At 42.2% G+C, this 21,868-nt stretch overlaps 1 protein-coding gene and 1 pseudogene across 5 annotated transcripts; both read left to right on the forward strand.

The window, feature by feature from the left end:
- The first annotated feature begins 488 nt into the window (after nucleotides 1-488).
- Nucleotides 489-1,167, forward strand: LOC125547076 (annotated as a pseudogene).
- Nucleotides 1,168-11,228: 10,061 nt separating this feature from the next.
- Nucleotides 11,229-21,314, forward strand: LOC125545570. 5 transcript variants are annotated; one of them, XM_048709565.1, is made up of 15 exons: nucleotides 11,229-11,394; nucleotides 11,486-11,570; nucleotides 12,322-12,560; nucleotides 14,820-15,280; nucleotides 15,531-15,620; nucleotides 15,699-15,773; nucleotides 15,921-16,019; nucleotides 16,089-16,181; nucleotides 16,262-16,315; nucleotides 16,400-16,527; nucleotides 17,292-17,370; nucleotides 18,169-18,466; nucleotides 18,601-19,088; nucleotides 19,728-19,840; nucleotides 20,271-21,314. In XM_048709565.1, the coding sequence occupies exons 1-15, from the start codon at nucleotides 11,303-11,305 to the stop codon at nucleotides 21,228-21,230; spliced, it is 3,354 nt and encodes a 1,117-aa protein (XP_048565522.1). In that variant the 5' UTR covers nucleotides 11,229-11,302; the 3' UTR covers nucleotides 21,231-21,314. The 5 variants fall into 5 exon arrangements, with proteins under 5 accessions (XP_048565522.1, XP_048565523.1, XP_048565524.1 ...); XM_048709566.1 differs by having other exon boundaries at nucleotides 14,820-15,268; XM_048709567.1 differs by having other exon boundaries at nucleotides 11,230-11,394; nucleotides 11,486-11,822.
- Nucleotides 21,315-21,868: the final 554 nt, after the last annotated feature.

A 21,868-nucleotide genomic window follows, 5' to 3' on the forward strand; every position in this document is an offset into this window, starting at 1 on the left:
TACGAGCTTTCCATATATTGTTCTTCGCTTATTTACTTTGCCGTTGCTATTGCTATCATCACTACAAAATACCAAAAACATTACTTTTGCTATCATTACCTTTTGCTACCGTTACCACTACTATCATATTACTTTGCTACTAAACACTTTGCTGCAGATACTAAGTTTCCAGGTGTGGTTGAATTGACAACTCAGCTGCTAATACTTGAGAGTATTCTTTGGCTTCCCTTGTGTCGAATCAATAAATTTGGGTTGAATACTTTACCCTAGAAAATTGTTGCGATCCCCCTATACTTGTGGGTTATCACAGATCTGCCCCGCCCGGCTCCGTCTGCCACCGCCCTGCCCGCTGTAGCTCCGTCCGCCACCGCCCCGCACGCCGCCGCCGCCCCGCAGCTCCGCCCCGCTTGGCTCCATCCGCCACCGCCCCGCAGCTCCACCCTACCCGGCTCCTTCCGCCACCGCCCCGGCCGCTCCACCGCTCTTCGATGGCGCCAAAGGGCAAGTCGGGCTTCTTCGACGTGAGGCAGAAGCCCTCCGGTAATTGGGGTTGGAGTTCTCCAACGCCGGAAGGCGTTGGTGGATCGGCACGTACCCCTCCGCCCACGAGGCCGCGCCTGCCTACGACGTGCCGGTGTGGCGTGCCGAGAGGCCTCGGTCGCACGTCAACTTCCCAGAGATCGGGAGTCAGGCGGAAGCGGAGATGCTTGTGCCGCAGGGCATCAACATGAAGGAGACCACGACGAAGAAGAAGAAGACGAAGAAGCCGTCGGTTGTCGTCAGTGCTGGCGAGACCAATGAGGAGGCGATGGCGAGGTTTGCTCGGGAGCATCCGGAGTACGTCCAGGCCGAGCTGGAGTACTACTGGAAGCGTGAGGTGGAGCAGAAGAAGAAGGGGCCGAAGAAGGAGGACGAGGCCGGTCCCTCGACGGTGATCCCCAGTCCTCCTCTTCCGAGGAGGACTGGGCAGACTTCTCGGACGAGGAGGAGGAGGAGGGGTGCGACGACCCAACGAAGGAGGAGTTCTGGGCGCAGTTCCGCAGCTCCGACGATGAGGAGTAGTTTATCTAGTAGTTTGAATAAGTAGTAGTTGAAGTTCATGTATGAAACTATGTTGAATTTGATGTTTGAACTATGTTGAATGGACTAGTAGTATGTCGTTTTAAGAAATTTTACATCTTTATTTTGGACCATCTATTGGAGTTGCTCTTTTGGACCATCAATTTAGACCATCTGTTGGAGTTGAGCTTTTTTCGAAGCTCCAAAACACACTTTTTGGCAGTCCAAATTTTACATCTCCGGTTTTGGATCGCCAAATTTTGGACCATCTATTGGAGATGCTCTAAGGCCACATAGGACCAACGCATCAGAACAACAATCACCGCCATTGAAGAGTAGCGTGGATCAGAAGTATCCAACCTAAAGATACACGAACATAGACGAACTACGACCAGATCTGAGCAAATCCACCTAGGACAGATCCGCCGGAGACACACCTCCACACGCCTGATACGTGTCCAACGTATCTATAATTTTTGATTGCTCCATGCTATATTATCTACTGTTTTGGACTATATTGGGCTTTATTTTCCACTTTTATATTATTTTTGGGACTAACCTATTAACCGGAGACCCAGCCCAGAATTGTTGTTTTTTGCCTATTTCAGTGTTTCGAAGAAACGGAATATCAAACGGAGTCCAAACGGAATGAAACCTTCGGGAACGTGATTTTCCCACCGAACGTGATCCAGGAGACTTGGACCCTACGCCAAGGCATCAGAGAGGCGGTCACGAGGGTGGGGGGCGTCCCCCCAGGGCGCGCCCCCTGCCTCGTGGGCCCCTCGGAGCTCCACCGACGTACTCCTTCCTCCTATATATACCTACGTACCCCCAAACGATCAGAGAGGAGCCAAAAACCTAATTCCACCGCCACAACTTTCTGTATCCACGAGATCCCATCTTGGGGCCTGTTCCGGAGATCCGCTGGAGAGGGCCGTCATCACGGAGGGCTTCTACATCATCATAGCCCCTCCGATGAAGTGTGAGTAGTTTACCTCAGACCTTCGAGTCCATAGTTAGTAGCTAGATGGCTTCTTCTCTCTTTTTGGATCTCAATACAAAGTTCTCCCCCTCTTTTGTGGAGATCTATTCGATGTAATCTTCTTTTTGTGGTGTGTTTGTTGAGACCGATGAATTGTGGGTTTATGATCGAGTCTATCTATGAATAATATTTGAATCTTCTCTGAATTCTTTTATGCATTATTGGTTATCTTTGCAAGTCTCTTCGAATTATCCGTTTGGTTTGGCCAACTAGATTGGTAGTTGTTGCCATGGGAGAAGTGCTTAGCTTTGGGTTCGATCTTGCGGTGTCCTTTCCCAGTGACAGAAGGGGCAGCAAGGCACGTATTGTATCGTTGCCATCGAGGATAACAAGATGGGGTTTATTTCATATTGCATGAATTTATCTCTCTACATCATGTCATCTTGCTTAAAGCGTTACTCTGTTTTTAACTTAATACTCTAGATGCATGCTGGATAGCGGTCGATGAGTGGAGTAATAGTAGTAGATGCATAATCGTTTCGGTCTACTTGTCACGGACGTGATGCCTATATACATGATCATGCCTAGATATCCTCATAACTATGCTCAATTCTATCAATTTCTCAACAGTAATTTGTTCACCCACCGTAGAATACTTATGCTCTTGAGAGAAGCCACTAGTGAAACCTATGGCCCCCGGGTCTATTCTCATCATATGAATCTCCATCACTTTAATCTTGCTTTGCTTTTTTACTTTGCCTTTACTTTTTACTTTGCATCTCTATACCAAAAATATTATATCTATCAGATCTCACTCTCGTAAGTGACCCTGAAGGGATTGACAACCCCTAATCGCGTTGGTTGCGAGTAGCTATCGTTTTGTGCAGGTACGAGGGACTTGAGCGTGGCCTCCTACTGGATTGATACCTTGGTTCTCAAAAACTGAGGGAAATACTTACGCTACTCTGCTGCATCATCCCTTCCTCTTCGGGGAAATCCAACGCAAGCTCAAGAGGTAGCAAGAAGGATTTCTGGCACCATTGCCAGGGAGTCTATGAAAAAAGTCAACATACCAAGTACCCATCACAATCCCTATCTCTCGTATTACATTATTTGACATTTGTCTCCCATTTTCCTGTCCCCCACTTCACCCTTGCCATTTTATTCGCCCTCTCTCTCTCTATCCTCCCTCTCTATTTGCCTCTTTTGCCCATTTGCTCTTGTTTGCTCGTGTGCTAGTTTGTTGCTTGTTGTTATGTCTGAAATTGGGGAAGTTATCGCCAATATGGGCGATAACAATATCATGGAAAATTCTAATACTCCTGCTGAAGAACCCCCTACCTACCATACAAAAAGATTTTGAATCGGTAGTGGTAATATTATTAGAAAATGAGTTATTCAAGATTTCTTTACTTGTGTCGGTGCTTTGCCCTCTATGGGTGGTTCTATTCTCCATAGAACTAGTAGTCTTGCGGACACTATTGCTATGCTCATCGTTGAACTTGAAAGGCAATTTATGCATATGCACCCATCTATACAAAGAGTTTTCCTAGAATTTTCTAATATCGAGCATTCCTCTGTTAAGCGTGCCGCTACTATCTTTTTGGCTCATGAATTCAGATTTATAATAAAAGAAGCCAAAGAAATCTTTGCGCACTATAGGGTGGACGCTGATCGTCCTCCCATAGAATCTATCCTCTTCAATCAAGAAGAAATTATGCGCTTTCAATCTCTTGACTATGTTGCTTTTAATGAAAACCTTAGAAAAAAGGTGCCAATCAATATTTTAATTGATAGAATCTCTGAACTTAATGATGATTTGGCTATTCGAGATAATGAGCTAGGATGCTCTCTTGAGTCTAGGCTCACAAGGTTCTGTCAAAAGAATGCTTATAATGATGAATTGGTTGTACAATACGAAGGGCCGAAAGAGGAACCTATACCTCCTAAAATTGATCTTGGGGACTTCTGTCCTATTAAATTTAGCCCTTTTGATTACTTTTGCTTGCCTCAAAGAAAACTTGCTGCCAAACGTAGATAATATGAAATGAGTTTCACCGATCTATCTTATTACTACGGCACAACCTAGATCTATCCTCGCTTTTATGCCTAGCTAGGGGCATTAAATGATAGCGCTTGTTGGGAGGCAACCCAATTTTATTTTATTCCTTGATTTTATTTTCTCCTGATTAGTAATAAATAAATTATTTAGCCTCTGTTTTAGTTGTGTTTTTGTGTTTAATTAGTGTTTGTGCCAAGTAGAACCGTTGGGAAGACTTGGGGAAAGTCTTGTTGAACTTGCTGTAAAAAAACAGAAACTTTAGCGCTCACGAGAACTGCTGTCATTTTTATTTGAAGAGTGATATTTAGTTAATTATTTTTGAAGATGATTAATAGATAAATTACTCACGTCCAGCAATTTATTTTAGACTTTTGGGGTTCTAGATCTTGCGCTAGCTACAGATTACTACAGACTGTTCTGTTTTTGACAGATTCTGTTTTTCGTGTGTTGTTTGCTTATTTTGATGAATCTATGGCTACTAAAATAGTTTATAATCCATAGAGAAGTTGGAATACAGTAGGTTTAACACCAATATAAATAAAGAATGAGTTCATTACAGTACCTTGAAGTGGTCTTTTGTTTTCTTTCGCTAACGGAGCTCACGAGTTTTCTACTTTAAGTTTTGTGTTGTAAAGTTTTCAAGTTTTGGGTGAATTCTTTTGATGGATTATGGAACAAGGAGTGGCAAGAGCCTAAGCTTGGGGATGCCCATGGCACCCCCAAGATAATCCAAGGACACCAAAAAGTCAAAGCTTGGGGATGCCCGGAAGGCATCCCCTCTTTCATCCACTTCCATCGGTAATTTACTTGGAGCTATATTTTTATTCACCAACATGATATGTGTTTTGCTTGGAGCGTCTTGTATTATTTTTGTCTTTGTGTTTTAGTATGACACAATCATCCTTGCTGTACACACCTTTTGAGAGAGCCATACATGAATTAGAATTTGACAGAATACTCTATGTGCTTCACTTATATCTTTTGAGTGTTATAATTTTGCTCTATGTGCTTCACTTAGATCTTTTAGAGCACGGTGGTGGATTTGTTTTAAAGAAACTATTGATGTCTCATGCTTCACTTAAATTATTTTGAGAGTCTTAATAGCATGGTAATTTGCTTAATAATAACATGCTTGGTATTCAAGATTTGTGAAACTTTCTTTTGAGTGTGTTGAATACTAAGAAAAGTTGGATGCTTGATAATTGTTTTGAGATATGGAGGTAGTAATATCAAAGTCATGCTAGTATAGTAATTGTGAATTTGAGAAGTGCTTGAGTTAAGTTTGCAAGTCTCGTAGCATGCACGTATGATGAACGTTATGTAACAAATTTGAAACATGAGGTGTTATTTGATTGTCCTCCTTACGAGTGGCGGTCGGGGACGAGCGATGGTCTTTTCCTACCAATCTATCCCCCTAGGAGCATGCGCGTAATACTTTGGTTTTTGATGGCTTGTAGATTTTTGCAATAAGTATATGAGTTCTTTATGACTAATGTTGAGTCCATGGATTATACGCACTCTCACCCTTCCATCATTGCTAGCCTCTACGGTACCGTGCATTGCCCTTTCTCACATCGAGAGTTGTTGCAAACTTCGCCGGTGCATCCAAACCCCGTGATATGATATGCTCTTTCACACATAAACCTCCTTATATCTTCCTCAAAACAGCCACCATACCTACCTATTATGGCATTTCCATAGCCATTCCGAGATATATTGCCATGCAACTTTCCACCATCCAGTTTATCATGACACATCCATCATTGTCATATTTCTTAGCATGATCATGTAGTTGACATAGTATTTTGTGGCAAAGCCAGCGTTCATAATTTTTCATACTTGTCACTCTTGATTCATTGCATATCCCGGTACACCGCCGGAGGCATCTATATAGAGTCATACTTTGTTCTAGTATTGAGTTGTAATCATTGAGTTGTAAATAAATAGAAGTGTGATGATCATCATTTAGTAGAGCATTGTCCCAAAAAAAGGCCAAAGAAGAAAAAGAAGGCCCAAAAAAGGGGCAATGCTACTATTCCTTTTTCCACACTTGTGCTTCAAAGTAGCACCATGTTCTTCATATAGAGAGTCTCTTGAGTTATCATTTTCATATACTAGTGGAAATTTTCATTATAGAACTTGGCTTGTATATTCCAACAATGGGCATCCTCAAGTGCCCTAGGTCTTTGTGAGCAAGCAAGTTGGATGCACACCCACTTAGTTTCTTTTGTTGAGCTTTCATACATTTATAGCTCTAGTGCATCCGTTGCATGGAAATCCCTACTCCTTGCATTAACATCAATTGATGGGCATCTCCATAGCCCATTGATTAGCCTCATTGATGTGAGACTTTCTCCTTTTTTGTCTTCTCCACATAACCCCCATCATTATATTCTATTCCACCCATAGTGCTATATCCATGGCTCACGCTCATGTATTGCGTGAAAGTTTATGAGTTTGAAATTATTAAGGTATGAAACAATTGCTTGGCTTGTCATCGGGGTTGTGCATGATGAGAACATTCTTGTGTGACGAAAATGGAGTATGACTAAACTATATGATTTTGTAGGGATGAACTTTCTTTGGCCATGTTACTTTAAGAAAACATAATCGCTTTGTTGGTTTGCTTGAAGTATTATTATTCTTTATGTCGATATGAACTTTTGTCTTGAATCTTCCTAATCTGAATACTCATACCACAATTAAGAGGATTTGCATTGAAATTATGCCAAGTAGCACTCCGCATCAAAAATTCTCTTTTTATCATTTACCTACTCGAGGACGAGCAGAAATTAAGCTTGGGGATGCCTGATACGTCTCCAACGTATCTATAATTTTTGGTTGCTCCATGCTATATTATCTACTATTTTGGACTATATTGGGCTTTATTTTCCACTTTTATATTATTTTTGGGACTAACCTATTAACCGGAGGCCCAACCCAGAATTGTTGTTTTTTGCCTATTTTAGTGTTTCGAAGAAACGGAATATCAAACGGAGTCCAAATGGAATGAAACCTTCGGGAACGTGATTTTCCCACCGAACGTGATCCAGGAGACTTGGACCCTACGCCAAGGCATCAGGGAGGCGGTCACGAGGGTGGGGGGCGTCCCCCCCTAGGGCGCGCCCCCTGCCTCGTGGGCCCCTCGGAGCTCCACCGATGTACTCCTTCCTCCTATATATACCTACGTACCACCAAACGATCAGAGAGGAGCCAAAAACCTAATTCCACCGCCATAACTTTCTGTATCCACGAGATCCCATCTTGGGGCCTGTTCCGGAGCTCCGCCGGAGAGGGCCGTCATCACGGAGGGCTTCTACATCATCATAGCCCCTCCGATGAAGTGTGAGTAGTTTACCTCAGACCTTCGGGTCCATAGTTAGTAGCTAGATGGCTTCTTCTCTCTTTTTGGATCTCAATACAAAGTTCTCCCCCTCTCTTGTGGAGATCTATTCGATGTAATCTTCCTTTTGCGGTGTGTTTGTTGAGACCGATGAATTGTGGGTTTATGATCAAGTCTATCTATGAATAATATTTGAATCTTCTCTGAATTCTTTTATGCATGATTGGTTATCTTTGCAAGTCTCTTTGAATTATCCGTTTGGTTTGGCCAACTAGATTGGTAGTTCTTGCCATGGGAGAAGTGCTTAGCTTTGGGTTCGATCTTGCGGTGTCATTTCCCAGTGACAGAAGGGGCAGCAAAGCACGTATTGTATCGTTGCCATCAAGGATAACAAGATGGGGTTTATTTCATATTGCATGAATATCTCTCTACATCATGTCATCTTGCTTCAATCGTTACTCTGTTTTTAACTTAATACTCTAGATGCATGTTGGATAGCGGTCGATGAGTGGAGTAATAGTAGTAGATGCAGAATCGTTTCGGTCTACTTGTCACGGACGTGATGCCTATATATATGATCATGCCTAGATATTCTCATAACTATGCTCAATTCTGTCAATTGCTCAACAGTAATTTGTTCACCCACCGTAGAATACTTAAGCTCTTGAGAGAAGCCACTAGTGAAACCTATGGCCCCCGTGTCTATTCTCATCATATGAATCCCCATCACTTTAATCTTGCTTTGCTTTTTTACTTTTCCTTTACTTTTTACTTTGCATCTCTATACCAAAAATATTATATCTATCAGATCTCACTCTCGTAAGTGACCGTGAAGGGATTGACAACCCCTAATCGTGTTGGTTGCGAGTAGCTATCGTTTTGTGCAGGTACGAGGGACTTGAGCGTGGCCTCCTACTAGATTGATACCTTGGTTCTCAAAAACTGAGCGAAATACTTACGCTACTCTACTGCATCATCCCTTCCTCTTCGGAGAAATCCAACGCAAGCTCAAGAGGTAGCAACGCCTACCGACGATGCTAGACACACCACTGAGACGAGAGCTAGGCGGGGAGAACTTTATTCTATCTCAGGGAGTCGTCGTTGTCTCGTCTTCCTGAGCAGGACATAAACCCTAACAAAACCCGAAGGAACATCTAAAAATGAAGCCATCCCGTCGGCAATGGTCGGGATCCACCATGCCGCAGTGGCCCTAAGGCCACCGAAGACGAGGCGGATCGGTGGCGGAAAGTATATTATTCAATTTTGCTAAAGCACATCTATATTATTTGCAAAACCACTTGTCTGGCCTTCCTTAGAGAAAAAGGTTTTGTCCTCTGATTTGATATTTAACAGACAACACGATTTAACTTTCTTGCAGGTCATCTTCAGAGCTACCGCTTGGATTCGTACATGGTCCTTACTCACTCCTATGAAATCCAGGAAGCCTTTGGTTACTGAGTGCAACCAGTGGGAGATGGTAGCACGGGCTATATTCAACCGGTTCGGATGGCGGTCACATAACAGGATAGGAGTCTAGGGAGCTTATCCTTCATATTGCCATACCAGTTGTCATTGTCAGCATGTAATTTGATTTTTTTTTACTTTCACTCCTCTTGCAAGCTGTAATACTTTAAGACTTTGTGATACTTCATGAAATTTTAATAAAATGACTGCATGCATTATTATCATGCAGAGGCCGGAGATACACCTTCATTTCCAAAAAGTCTCTATTTATCTAAAGCTTCCCCGAATTTCATGTAAGCATCTCGGCCGTATACCAATTCCAAATATGTCTTTCCTGCCACCCAATGTCCAATTAAATATTACAAATTAACAGAAGGCCAACAATTAACTGGCTGCACAATGCCCAATCTTTCATTTCTTTTAGACACTGATAACTGTCACACGTGTGACACAATAAACACCCGACCACACGACTTTGTGTGGCATATCCAACAGGCAGCCCACATGATTCTGTGTGGGTGAACATTAAAACTGACCACACGTCCGGATGTAACTACTTCGTGCCACACGTCGAACCAACAACAACTACTCACCCCAACCCGCACGTGTGGCATGAAGCAATTCCGCCCTGATATTTTTTGATGGCCACTTTAGTTACCCCGGGATGACAACTTTAGTTGTAAAGCATGACAACTTCTCTGTTTTTTTTGTTCCGTTCGGGTTAGCTATAGTTGCCATGTCTAATTAACGGTGGTTGCCACATGTGATCAAACCATAGTTGCCGTGTGTGATTAGCTAGTTGCCATGTGTGGTCAAACTATAGTTGCCAGTAGTTGCCGTTTATCACAGTGTGAGCGTCGTGTGGGCGAAGAGCAATTTCGCCCACACGCTCGAGCGAGCATCCTGTGTGCCGTTCAGGCAAGGAGCGTCACACGTGTGGCACTAAATGATAGCGCCCACACAATGCTGGATGCTTACGTGGCTCTCCATCAAAATGACAACTGGTTTAAAATTCGTGCAAATAGATCGAACTGCATCGAGTACGTGTGGGCGTGTTGATAAGTGTCACGTGTAGGTGTTATCATTTGAGCCCTGACTTTTACACCGATAGTGGGCCCCAGGAGTGCAGGACCCACTGGCTCTTACTCAGCAGTGCAGCACACACCATGACGCCCTCCGTGGCGAGGGGTGACACGGAACCTCCCAGGAGGGAGAGCAGCATGAGTTCCAGCACTGGAACAAGAAGCGGAGAGCAGCAGAAGTTCCAAGGAACTTTCTAGAACTTCTCTCTGTTCCTTGATCATGAAAATGAATTCCTTGGACCCATCCCACTAACTTCTGTGCCTTTGCAGACCCGGTTTCAAGAAGCAATGCAATGAATCACTGTCCCTGTCAAAAAAATGTAATGGAAACCCAAAGATGGAAAATAATGGATTAGATTCGCTTTGCATGTCCTTTTCTTTGACAAATTCAGAATACACTTTGAGTGGCAGCACAACCCCTTTTTTATTTGAATACGTACAGTGAAAAGAAAACTTTATAGTGCACAATAATACATCTATTTCTAGATTTACGGATTTATATGTTTTAAAAGTTCTCAGAAATCAGAGTTCATTTTTCTATTTATTTTTACAAATGGACACATACTGTGAAATGAGCTAAATGGTCGCTGAATTTGGACCAAAAACTATTCATTTCTAAGTTGTGCAGAAATTTTTAAAAATGAATATCCCTTTCTCTCTTCTTTTTTTGTGAAAAACTATTCATTTCTAAGTTGTGCAAAAAAACTAAAAAAATGAATATCCCCTTCTCTCTTTTTTTTTCTTTTGCGAAAAACTATACATTTCTAAGTTGTGCAGCAAAACTAAAAAATGAATATCCCTTTCTAAAGGGTAAAACTTCACTCATCTTCATGGTAGCGTAACGATTACACAGGAATTAGATTGTTGCATGCCCGTTCTATTGAAATCAAGCAAAACAAGGAGAGCACAACCTTTCTTTTATTTGAAAAATTGAAAATCCGACGAGGGAAAACAGGCACATAATAATAAGAAGGGGTGGATAATACTCCCAAAAGCATCTAAGAATAAAATTGAACAGATAAAAGTAACGCATAGCCAGAATCACACGTATTTTATTATGAAAAAAAATACTACTATCTATTAATAGAAGGGAGATTCGACATGGATCTTTTCGAATTAAGGTAAATTCTGAGTAGAGGCCTTGGCTGCTAAAGTCGTCCTGTGGAGCCCACCGTAGTGGAAAAAATTGGCAGCCGTGTGGTGCCCTGCTTGGGTAAAAGGAGAACCCAACACAAACAGAGTAAGCTTAGCTATAGTGGCGAGGAGCCTCCACACAACTCGGCCGAGGGACAGCTTGGGTGGTCTTCATCATGGGGAAAAAGAGGAAACATGATCAGGGAAGGGACGACGAGTCGAGCTCCTCCGATGCCAAGCGGTACAGGTCTTGCCACTGCCAGAACAGGTTAGTAGTTTCCCTCCTCTCTCCCTTTTACTGTTGGCTCTGCTGTTTTCTCTAATTTTTCTTTGTTTCATTTTGACATAAAAAAATGTAGAAGGATGTTAAGTGACGGGATGTCTCGGGAGGGGTTTTCAGATACCTTATGTGAGGCAGTAATCGAACTGAAAGACGTCATACGGGTATCTTCATCTCTTGATTCACCGGAAAACCGGAGTTTTTCTTTTCTCTGTCGATAAATATTGCACTGATTGGGCTTTTCTTTGCGCCAACGTTAGTTTGACACTCTGGATTAAGCTTGAACCCTATTTCTGTTACTGATATGCTCTTCTTGAAGACACAATAGCCTTAATCATATTCGTGTGATGGAACGCACAGCATATAAATCACCTACGAGCTGGGTTATGGGACCGTATGGTTATGATCTCACCTAAGTACGTTGTTTTTAATGCATACCAGAAGTTCAGAACTTCGGGAGCTTTTGGTTATTGGGTGCAACCGCTGGGAAACGGTAGCACGGATTATCTTCAGCCGATTTGCATGGCAAACTAATAATAGACTAGGTGTATAGGCATCGTAGTCTGTTTTTAATGGCCGGATGTGGCACTTTTCAGATTTATTTTTTTCGACCTTTTTGCTCAGATTATGAGCTTCTTTAAACCCTAAGACCTTATCACATTTTTATTTAATAATATGGCTGCATACATCAATTGATGCAGAGGTCAGGGGTTATCCTCCTTTTTAAAAAAAAAACCAAAAGTTCAGGAATGCTTATTAGGAATCAGAATAGCTAAGGGGTGTCTCTTTTTGTTCCTGTCTCAATATTTTCTTTACTCACTTTCTCTATAATTGACTAAGCAGCATGGACTTAATGAAACTTTCAGCAATTTTTTATTATAGACTGTGCCTATTTTCAGTTAGTTTCCTTTACAGGTTAAAGTGTCCACGGAGGAAAAGTTCGAAAGAAAAATTATAAAGCTTAAGCAAAAGAGGGAAAAAGATAAGAACAAACATAAGGAAGATATCAGAATACTCAAGGAAGATTTCACAATACTCAAAGAATATTTCAAAATACTGAAGGAATCTCATGAAGAGCTCAATTCAAAAATCCAAGAGATGCGAAAAGAAGGGCGTGCTGAAGTAAATCATTACGATAAATCTCCATCTCAGAGGTGAGGAGTTTCTTTAGCTATGGTTTGACTAGGATACTTAGAAGGGTGTGTCGTCGAGATGTGGACTCTATTACATCAGTCGTTATCATCATAGCATAGGTGTGAGATAGTATTTGAAATGTGGATGGTAAACAGGCCCCATTTATAGAACTGGAAGATTGGACCAATTTTAAATTCTAAGAAAAAAACCTGCACTGAACTTCTTCCAGTGATATGTTTACGATTTTAGATTTACCAAATATCAGGACATTTATCTAGGGCGGAGCCAGCGGCCGGCGACCCTGGGCTCTACTTGACAGTGGACGTACGTATAATAAACAATGGGCAAATCTTGTTTGACATCGTGGAATCGTGTGATTTACCCGGGCATACTCTAGTAGGCTTTCCTTAGTAAAATAATGGGGTAACTAACCAGTGAGTAGTGATCTAATTAACTTGGCGTACCAAGCATCCCGAGTTTAGCAGCCACATCACATTTTACTTCCAAAACTATTACTCCCCCCGTTTCAAAATAGATGACCCAACTTTATACTAAACAACACGAGCAGTCAGAATATGGAACCTGTTCATTTCTCACCCATCGTGCAGACAGACCGGCGGCGGCGAGCTGAGGCTACCATCCACGCACCGCACTCACCCGCACCCGCAGTAGCAGCACTCTAACCACTATCAAAAACAGCATCCGGACTATAAAGAAGGTTCTTCAAAAACGTTTTCAGGAAGGAAACAATACACAAATGTTGTCGTTGCCCAATCAAAGATAGTAGGTTTTCACCCTAGAGAAAGACCGTGTTCCCAAAACAATGCATTCAACAAGGCCACTGCCATACACAATCAATAATGGCCAGACCTTGGGTTTTCACTCTGGAAATCACGACTCGATACTCAAAGAAGCACCACCAACAAAGAAGTCATCCAATGCTAATGGCCCCACTCGCAGAGGCTACTACTACAAATCACGTACCACCAGGCTCACAAGAACTCATGTCCGGTCTGGATAGAAACATACCCTGCAAGCCAAGTCTGAACAACTGCCTGTGAAGCAAAGTCTTAATCCCATCCAAACCCACCTTCACCACTTGCAGGTCCTCCAATCATGCCACGGTATTCTCCACATGTGTTGATCCCATGAAAATCTTGGTGCAGACATGTCCCAAGATGTCAACAAAAATAGAGCTTCGCGATACCGCACTCGGCCGATGACGGGCGGTGCGGATCCATCCCCAGGATCGGACCACTTGTCCCATCCTTTCTGATTAGGTAAGTTTTGATTTAGAATAGATAGGCTTAGGATTTAAATTTTGAGGTTGGGGCAGGGGGGATTGGCCATTGGGGAAGATCACGCCTTCATGAGCTTAGTCTTTGGTTTGAGGGTTTGTTCTAAGTAGATGCTACCTTCAAAATTTAAAGCATTAAATTTCATAGATGAGGGATTTCGGTGTATGAAGCCGAACATTGATATGTTATCTATTAGTTCATTTTATAATTACATTTATAGGGCTATTGTGTTTATACTTTTACTACATTATTTATATGTGCATTGTTGGTTTGGGAGTTTGATGCTATTTTATATGTTGTGTATCTGAACATCCGGTATTTTTTTTTGAGGGACGGTATTCATCTTCAGATAGACAATTAGACTCAAACTCGCCCAGACTCCACAAAAATTATGGCTCCGCCCTACCATACATGTTGATACAGTAGCACTTTCGATAGAAGTGTACTAATTTAGGTGTGATATTGCAAGTGATACAAACAATCTAAATAAACAAGTATAATTTGTACTTTCTTATATCATAGTTGTTGGACCAAATTATAGAAGTGTACTAGTTTTGTTGAGCAATTCATGGAAATTCACACAATCGTTCATGTTATACAATCTAGGGTCTAGTACTGATTATGTAGACAACATAGTATAATTTGAATTTTTGAACCAAATTCTCTTATTTGTGTTCCAGTTCTTTCTCAATCAATTCGAAGCTTCTTTAGTCTAATTATCTAATGATGTAGTCTAAACTACTAAGATGGTGCCACTACCACCCACTTTAGGAAGGATGACATGTCAGAACTGAAATAGGCATCCAAATAACGAGTGTTGCAAGTAAGATGGGCCTAAGCTACACACTTATCTAGTGACGTATAAAGAGAAAACATAGTTCACGAGATAAGTTTTTTCTTATGTGTCTTATAAAATAAGAACATTTCACTGTTGCTCTCCTCTTTTAGAATTTAACTTATCTTCTGATATGTGTTTGTCAGATCGCAAGTAAGCCAATCAACAAGATTTCGACTAGTAATTGAAAATAATGTGAGCAGAACAATTTACAAAAAGGAAACTATAGAGACCGAGGATGGCGGAGGTCACATAAAAGTTGCCATGTATGATGGCGGCAATCGAATCGCACCTGACCACCTTCTTGCTTCAGCAAAAGTTTACCTAGTTGTCATTGAAGGATGGTTCAACGAACCGAAGCGAGATTCTTGGTCTAAAGAGGATTTTGAGGAAAGCATAATAAAACCACGAAAAGGAATCACAAGGCTAGTGAAAAATGATACATTTGATCTGAGTGATGGGTGTTGTGATCATGAAGGTGCCATTATTATGGATAATTCGCAACAAAGGGAAGTTAAGTTTGGAGTAATGATTGCAGTACCTACAGAAGTAAGAGTTCTTGAAGGAGTATCAAATCCTTTCAAAGTGCAAGAAGGCAAGACAAAAAGTAATGTTTTTTTTAATATTCTACCAGTTACTTTAATCTCAGTATTAATTAAAACATGATCAACATTTTCTATGTGATATGTTACATGATCTACTCTCATAAATAGGAGCAAGTTTGATACTACCACAATTTCCTTTTGTTACTTTGTTGCCTCAAAGTGATCACAACTTTGATTGAGGGAATGGTGAAACGTTCTGTCATTGTATTCCTCTATCTTGTTTACGCTAGTTGAAGGGAATTTTTTTTCCAGAGCCAGGGTCTAAGAAAAAGGGTAAAAAGCCTTCTCCAGTTCCAACGCGAAACTTGGCACAGACAACCAGCACCCACACAACACAACATGGTGAAGGCTTGTAACTATCGTTTTTCTTTCTCTATTTCTCTGTTTATATCAACTAACTCGTTTATGGATCACCAACAGGCCAAAGTCCTTTTACTCCAGACGAGCAACATAGTCTTCCACCACCTGCCATTCAAGACGTATTGCAGAAATCAGGTAACAAGTTAGTGCTTGAAGCCTCCGTTACCACTAAACGAGTAAAAGAAAATGATTGCAGATGATAAGCCTCCGCTATCCTCATGTGCAAGAATTCGGTAGTGTAATTTCCATTTTATTTACTTTTATTGAATCCAAACTTCGCAGACCATGGAAAGCATACAGAATTTCTGACTGATGACACTGCAGAGGATAATCGACTGAGTTATCCACCGGCTATTGTGCCACAGATGGTTGAGGGAAATGGTGAAGCCTTCTGCCTCAGTCTTCTTTATCTTGTTTACGTTAGTTAATACAAATGTTATTTTTTTTCAGGGCGAGCCCTAAACAGCAATGGTCAACAATTTTCGCAACAAATCCCAATGCAAATCTTGTGGCAGCCAACCAATGCACACATAATGCAAAATGGTAAATGCTAGTATAAGGTATTGTCTATTTCTCTGTTTCCCAAAGTAAATGAAAGTGATTGGGTTTCGGCTCGCCAACAGGTCAAGACTACAATATGCAACAAACAAGCATTCAAAATCCATCGCAGGCAGCAGGTAATAGTTAGTGCTTCAAGCCTCCTCTACCACCAAAATGAATGAATGATTGCAGATGATATAATACTTTGTATGCACCTCTAGGATATTGTCCAGTCTATCAACCCTTACTTGCTCGTGGACAAGATCAGTACACTAGTTTCTCTAATGCAAGTTCTCAACTTGCATTTCCGAACCTTTCAGCATACACGACATTGAATGATATTCGCCAGGTAACTGTGATATGCATTGAGGAGTTACTAATTTGTACAATAAGACTCCAGGCAAAGCTAGCACTGTATTACACCTAGGGCTAAGTTAGGTTGAGTGATGCACTCTAGTGCTTTTCTATACTTTATAAGAAGGAATTACAAGGGTTGCTTTTACTAGGCCTAGGGCTATAGCCATAGCTTCCCTAAGCCTGTCTCCGTCACTAACTCCAGGTTTGTAGTCTAACAAAAGTTACAGAAATACTCCCTCCGTCCCAAAATTCTTGTCTTAGATTTGTCTAAATACGGATGTATCAAGTCACGTTTTGGTATCAGATACATCCATATCTAGACTAATCTAAGACAAGAATTTTGAGACAGAGGGAGTATGTATTAGAGTCCACTAGTTCAGTTACCATTGTTTCTGTATCTGTAAAGGGTGTGTGATCCTAAGGGATAGCAGACCATTATGCCCAAACTTTTCTACAGTATGCTATGGTGTTACCAAACACATGAAATGGTTTTGAATTTTGGGTTTGTTTTGCTACATTACCTTGTGTGATTGTGTCTAAGTGTTTTCGTTAGCAGTTTCACTTGTCGTGGGTATTACGATGATTATATCTAATGCAATTACTCAGAGAGCAATAAGTATATAAAGATTCCCCCGCAAAAAAATAAAAATAACAAGTATATAAAAATGTGACATTTTAATGAATTCTGTAAGTGCTTTACTTTATATCATAGGGATTGTAAATTCTCTTTTGACATAATTTGTTTACTTTATTCAGTGGACTTCCATCCCTGAAGGGGAGATATCTGTGGAAGATGTACATCCTTTAATTGTCCCGACACAAATTCAAGAGACTTGTAAGTTCAAATTAGAGGCAAATATTGTTTGTCTTAAACTTAATAATCATTCTGATAGCATTTGCATGTGTCACCTTCATAATTTTGGACTTATCTACTTGATGAGTACAGAATAATTATTACAATTCATCAAAACATTAATATGTTTGTTTTATGCCTAATTTTAACATGGTCCCTCTTGCCTCCTCCTTTCATATTTCTTAATTTGCATAGAATATGTTTACCCTTATACTCCCTAAAGCTAGTACAAAGTTGAGTCACTTATTTTGGGACGGGGAAAGTACTTTACTCAGTTCCTAAAATTGCCCCCTGGCTGTACATATTCATTCTCGCTATTACCTTCACTCACTGATTCCCAAGTAAATTCCACTAGGTTAACATGTCGGGGACACATGTCAGTTATCTTTTTTTCTTCACCCAACTCTGTTTCAGTAGAAAGGGGCTGTATGGGCATGTGGTACATGAATACAGGGGCAAGAAAAATGGCAAAATGAATAGAAGAAGAGGTTATCTGGGCCATTATTTGTCGTGTCTCTGTTTCAAAAACTGTTTGTTGTGCATGTCGGTGACTCAATTATTGAACTGTTGTACCTATAAATTGATAGGTGGTGTTTGGACACAAAACTAAAAATATGTTCAAACCTTAATTTTTTTTGTCTCGATATGTTTTCCAAAATTCATGTGGTACACAATAAAAGATAAGCATAGTTGTGGAAAATCTTGTTAGAGCCAAACTGCATTTGACCAAAGGGCTTGTGCCAAGCTAAGCTGTGACTATGTTGTGTGACTGTCCTGTAGATGGGTCATTTAGATGTGGTCAAGTACTACTTCAATGGGATAAACCTCATATGGAGCCCAAGGAACACTGGAACTTTCTTGACGAGCTCATGCCGCTGCATAGCACACAGTCAAGGTTTTATGGAGAAAGTTTACCCAGTACAAGCCTCATGGATAAAGCCCATAAATTACTGGCCAGTACTTCATCAGGTGATTCTGTTTTGAAGATGATTACTGGTGTTACGAGTCGAGCCACGCAAACTCCTCAGAGGAGAGGCGTTCTCATTCGTCCCATCGAGCCATATGATTCAAACGCTGAGTACGTTGGCTAATCCAAGACTTTCTCTCTTTATTTAGAAGTTTCCATTGCTTCTGTTGGAAATTGAGAGGATCACATTGGCCGGTGGTCAATCATGACAACCATCTTACTAACTGGTATTCATGTGCCTATAGCATTTTCAGGCCACCAGTTAAGAAGCAAAGGAATGCCAAATATCAACTGCGGTTTGTCAATAGGGTTTGCAATGACTACTACACCCAGGAACAAATCAAATCAGGGGATGGGAGTCTGTTAAAGGTAGCTTTGTATGATGAGAATAATCGGGTAGTCACATCTGGTCCGCTGTCTTCAGCTTCTGTGGAGGTCGTACTACTTCATGGCGATTTCAATGTCGAAGGTCAAGATTATTGGACATCAGAGGAGTTCAGTGCCTGCCTAGTGCATTCACAATCCTTAGAAGAACCACCAGCCCTGGGAGGTGACCGTGTCTTGGCACTGACTGATGGAGAGGCAGCCCTTGGTAATGTCAGTTTCCAGATTTCCTCCTTCCATGCCAGAACAGGAAAGTTCAAGATGGGTGTTGAGATTAAAAACGTACGAGAAGAGAGTGTTCAACAAGGAATCACTAGCCCATTTCTCGTGAGAGTTCGTCAAGGGGAAGGTACAGTTTTTTCGGTTAATCTTCTCTCGTTGGACATTGCAGTCCTTATACTATCTTTTTCATAAAATAATGTAGTAAGTAACATTTTAGACCAGGAATTAAGATATTTAATAAAACGATTTTGCTAAAGCACATCTAGATGTGCTCTAAATATTGCACACCTAAATCCTATGACATTGATATTACGTGAAGATTCATGCGTGTATTTTATTTTTCAGTTTTATTTTTCTAAATCCTAATGTACACTTCTAAAAAAATAAATAAATACTACTCCCTCCGTTCCAAAATAAGTAATAAACTGGGGTACTTTGCAGACGACTAGTATTCAAGTTGATGTTGTGCCACTTTTCATAAATCATGTTTGTCTGAAACTCTTCAACCCTTGAGTAATTGGACCTGCTACAAACGTGTGACTGTCGTTTCTTAGCATTTCAAATATAAAAGCACTTACAGTAAGTGAGGAGTTTGATTGACCCAGAGAGTTCCTTATCCATCTCTTTCTCTCTAGTTTGAATTTTTTGGATGAGCTGGGCATGTCCACGTGATCAGTAAATCCTTGCCAATGGCAAGCAGTTGCACCTTATTTTGTACTCTACTCCAATTGACATAGCATTATTTTATTTATCTATACCTTTGTAGAATCAAGTCACCATCGGATCACATCTCCCGAAGCGTTGCTCAGAGTAAGAATGGAATTGCCCAAACAAGTCTGCGGGGCGCTGCAGTGCGATGCCAGGGAACGCGCGTCGTCGGTAATTACTAGCTCTATCCCACTTTGATATGGAACCGGATCCTCTAACATTAAAAAGGAATGTTAGAGAAGTTACAATACTCTAACTTTCCTTCTTTCTATTCATATGATTATGTCTAAAATAATTTAAATTAATTTGCAATTTAATGATCTACCGTATACATTTATAGTAATTATATGCAAACAAATTGATGGTGAAATAAAATTAAATTTAAATTATTTATATCTACAGCAAATACCAACACTAAACAACCTATTAATTATCTACTAACAGTTTCTAACTTTTCTTCTTCATTTTACACTAGCCTAACACTGTAGCACGGTGACATTCCTTCTCAATGTTAAGGATCCGGTTCCCTTTGGTATATATACATTTCTCATAACCGTTTTATACTAAGATGAAGTTTGGGATGGTGTCGTCGGCGCTGTAGGATCAGTCGTCGCCGCAGAGAAATGTCTTGGTGGCGTCGAAGGTGGAGGACCATGACAGCATAGTACAGAGCGGGAGCGGCGTGTTATTATTCCCAGCCCCGCCGCCGTCGTCGGAGCAGGCACGGGTGCCGCAGCCGGAGCCGGGGCTCAACTGCCCGCGCTGCGACTCCACCAACACAGAGTTCTTCTTCTTCAACAACCACTCCGTCACACAGCCCCGCAACTTCTGCGGCGAATGCCGCCTTGGGCTGGGCGCCGCGCTTGGCCTGGCGGCGGTACCCGCCGCCGACAGGGACATCGCGGATCGCGCCGCCTACGTAGCTGCCACGTCAGGGACGTCGACGTCGACGAAGCCCAGCACCACCGCCACCACTTGCGCCATATCTGCGCCAATGTCGATGGTGGAGCGGGCGCGGTTGGCCAAGGTGCCGCAGCCGGAGCCGGGGCTCAAGTGCCCGCGCTGCGACTCCACCAACACCAAGTTCTGCTACTTCAACAACTACTCCCTCACCCAGCCCCGTCACTTCTGCCACGCATGCCGCCGCTATTGGACCCGCGGGGGCGCGCTCCGCAACGTCGCCAGCTGCCACGCCAAGCGCAGCGCCAAACGCAGCGCCAAGCGTTGCGCCAAGTCCAAGGCCTCCGCCGGAGAACCCGCGGCGACAGCGACACCATCGTCCGCATTGACGGCAACGAAGCCCAACACTACTTCTTGCATCGGCGCCGCACCGCCGGGTCTCCACCAGCACTCCATGTTCTGCACCAAGAGCGAGTCGCCGCACAGCAATCGGTTCGCCGACAACTTCGACCTGGCGAGCCTCCGCCTCGGCTTCCCCGCTAGGCTGCTCTTTGCTGACGGAGGCGTGCACCACCAGCCGGTGTTGCAGGGAATGTTCGACTTAGGGCTACAGAGCGGCGGCGGCAATTGCGAGGACGGAGCCAGTTCCACCACCAAGTGACACCGCCGGCCAATAGGCAATAGAGACCCACAAGCGACAGGGGCATGTACATGGAAGAAAATCTTATGCGACCCTGCGACCGGGTCGCATAAGATTTTCTTCCATGTACATAGACGTCGTGATCAACGAGACATACGGAAATATTTTACAGAGGATTACAGACGGGCTGGCGTGTGCAGATTTAATTGGTAGTTAGATGAGAGCCGGCCCCACCCTAAAAATCAGGGAGGAAAGATTAGTTGTGGGAAGAGAGGGATCTATAAAACTCTCGTAATTATCTGTACGTCTAGCATTTTTTGGTGACGACTAGAATTTCAAATTTCAGCACTAAGTTTTCTTTTTAATGTTTGGATTGCTTATCATATATGCCATGTGGTCTATTCCTGCACTAAGTAATGCAGATGCTAAGGTCTAGCCGAGAGCATCTACAGCCGGGCGCCTCAAACCTGCCTCATACGCGGGCGGTGATGGAGTCCTGGATTAGGGGGTCCTCGGACAGTCGGACTATATACTTTGGCCGGACTGTTGGACTATGAAGATACAAGATTGAAGACTTCGTTCCATGTCCGGGTGGGACTCTCCTTTGCGTGGAAGGTAAGCTTGGCAATTCGGATATGTAGATCTCCTCCCTTATAACC

This window comes from Triticum urartu, chromosome 3 (assembly GCF_003073215.2).
Source record: "Triticum urartu cultivar G1812 chromosome 3, Tu2.1, whole genome shotgun sequence".
NCBI classification, from domain to species: Eukaryota; Viridiplantae; Streptophyta; class Magnoliopsida; order Poales; family Poaceae; genus Triticum; species Triticum urartu.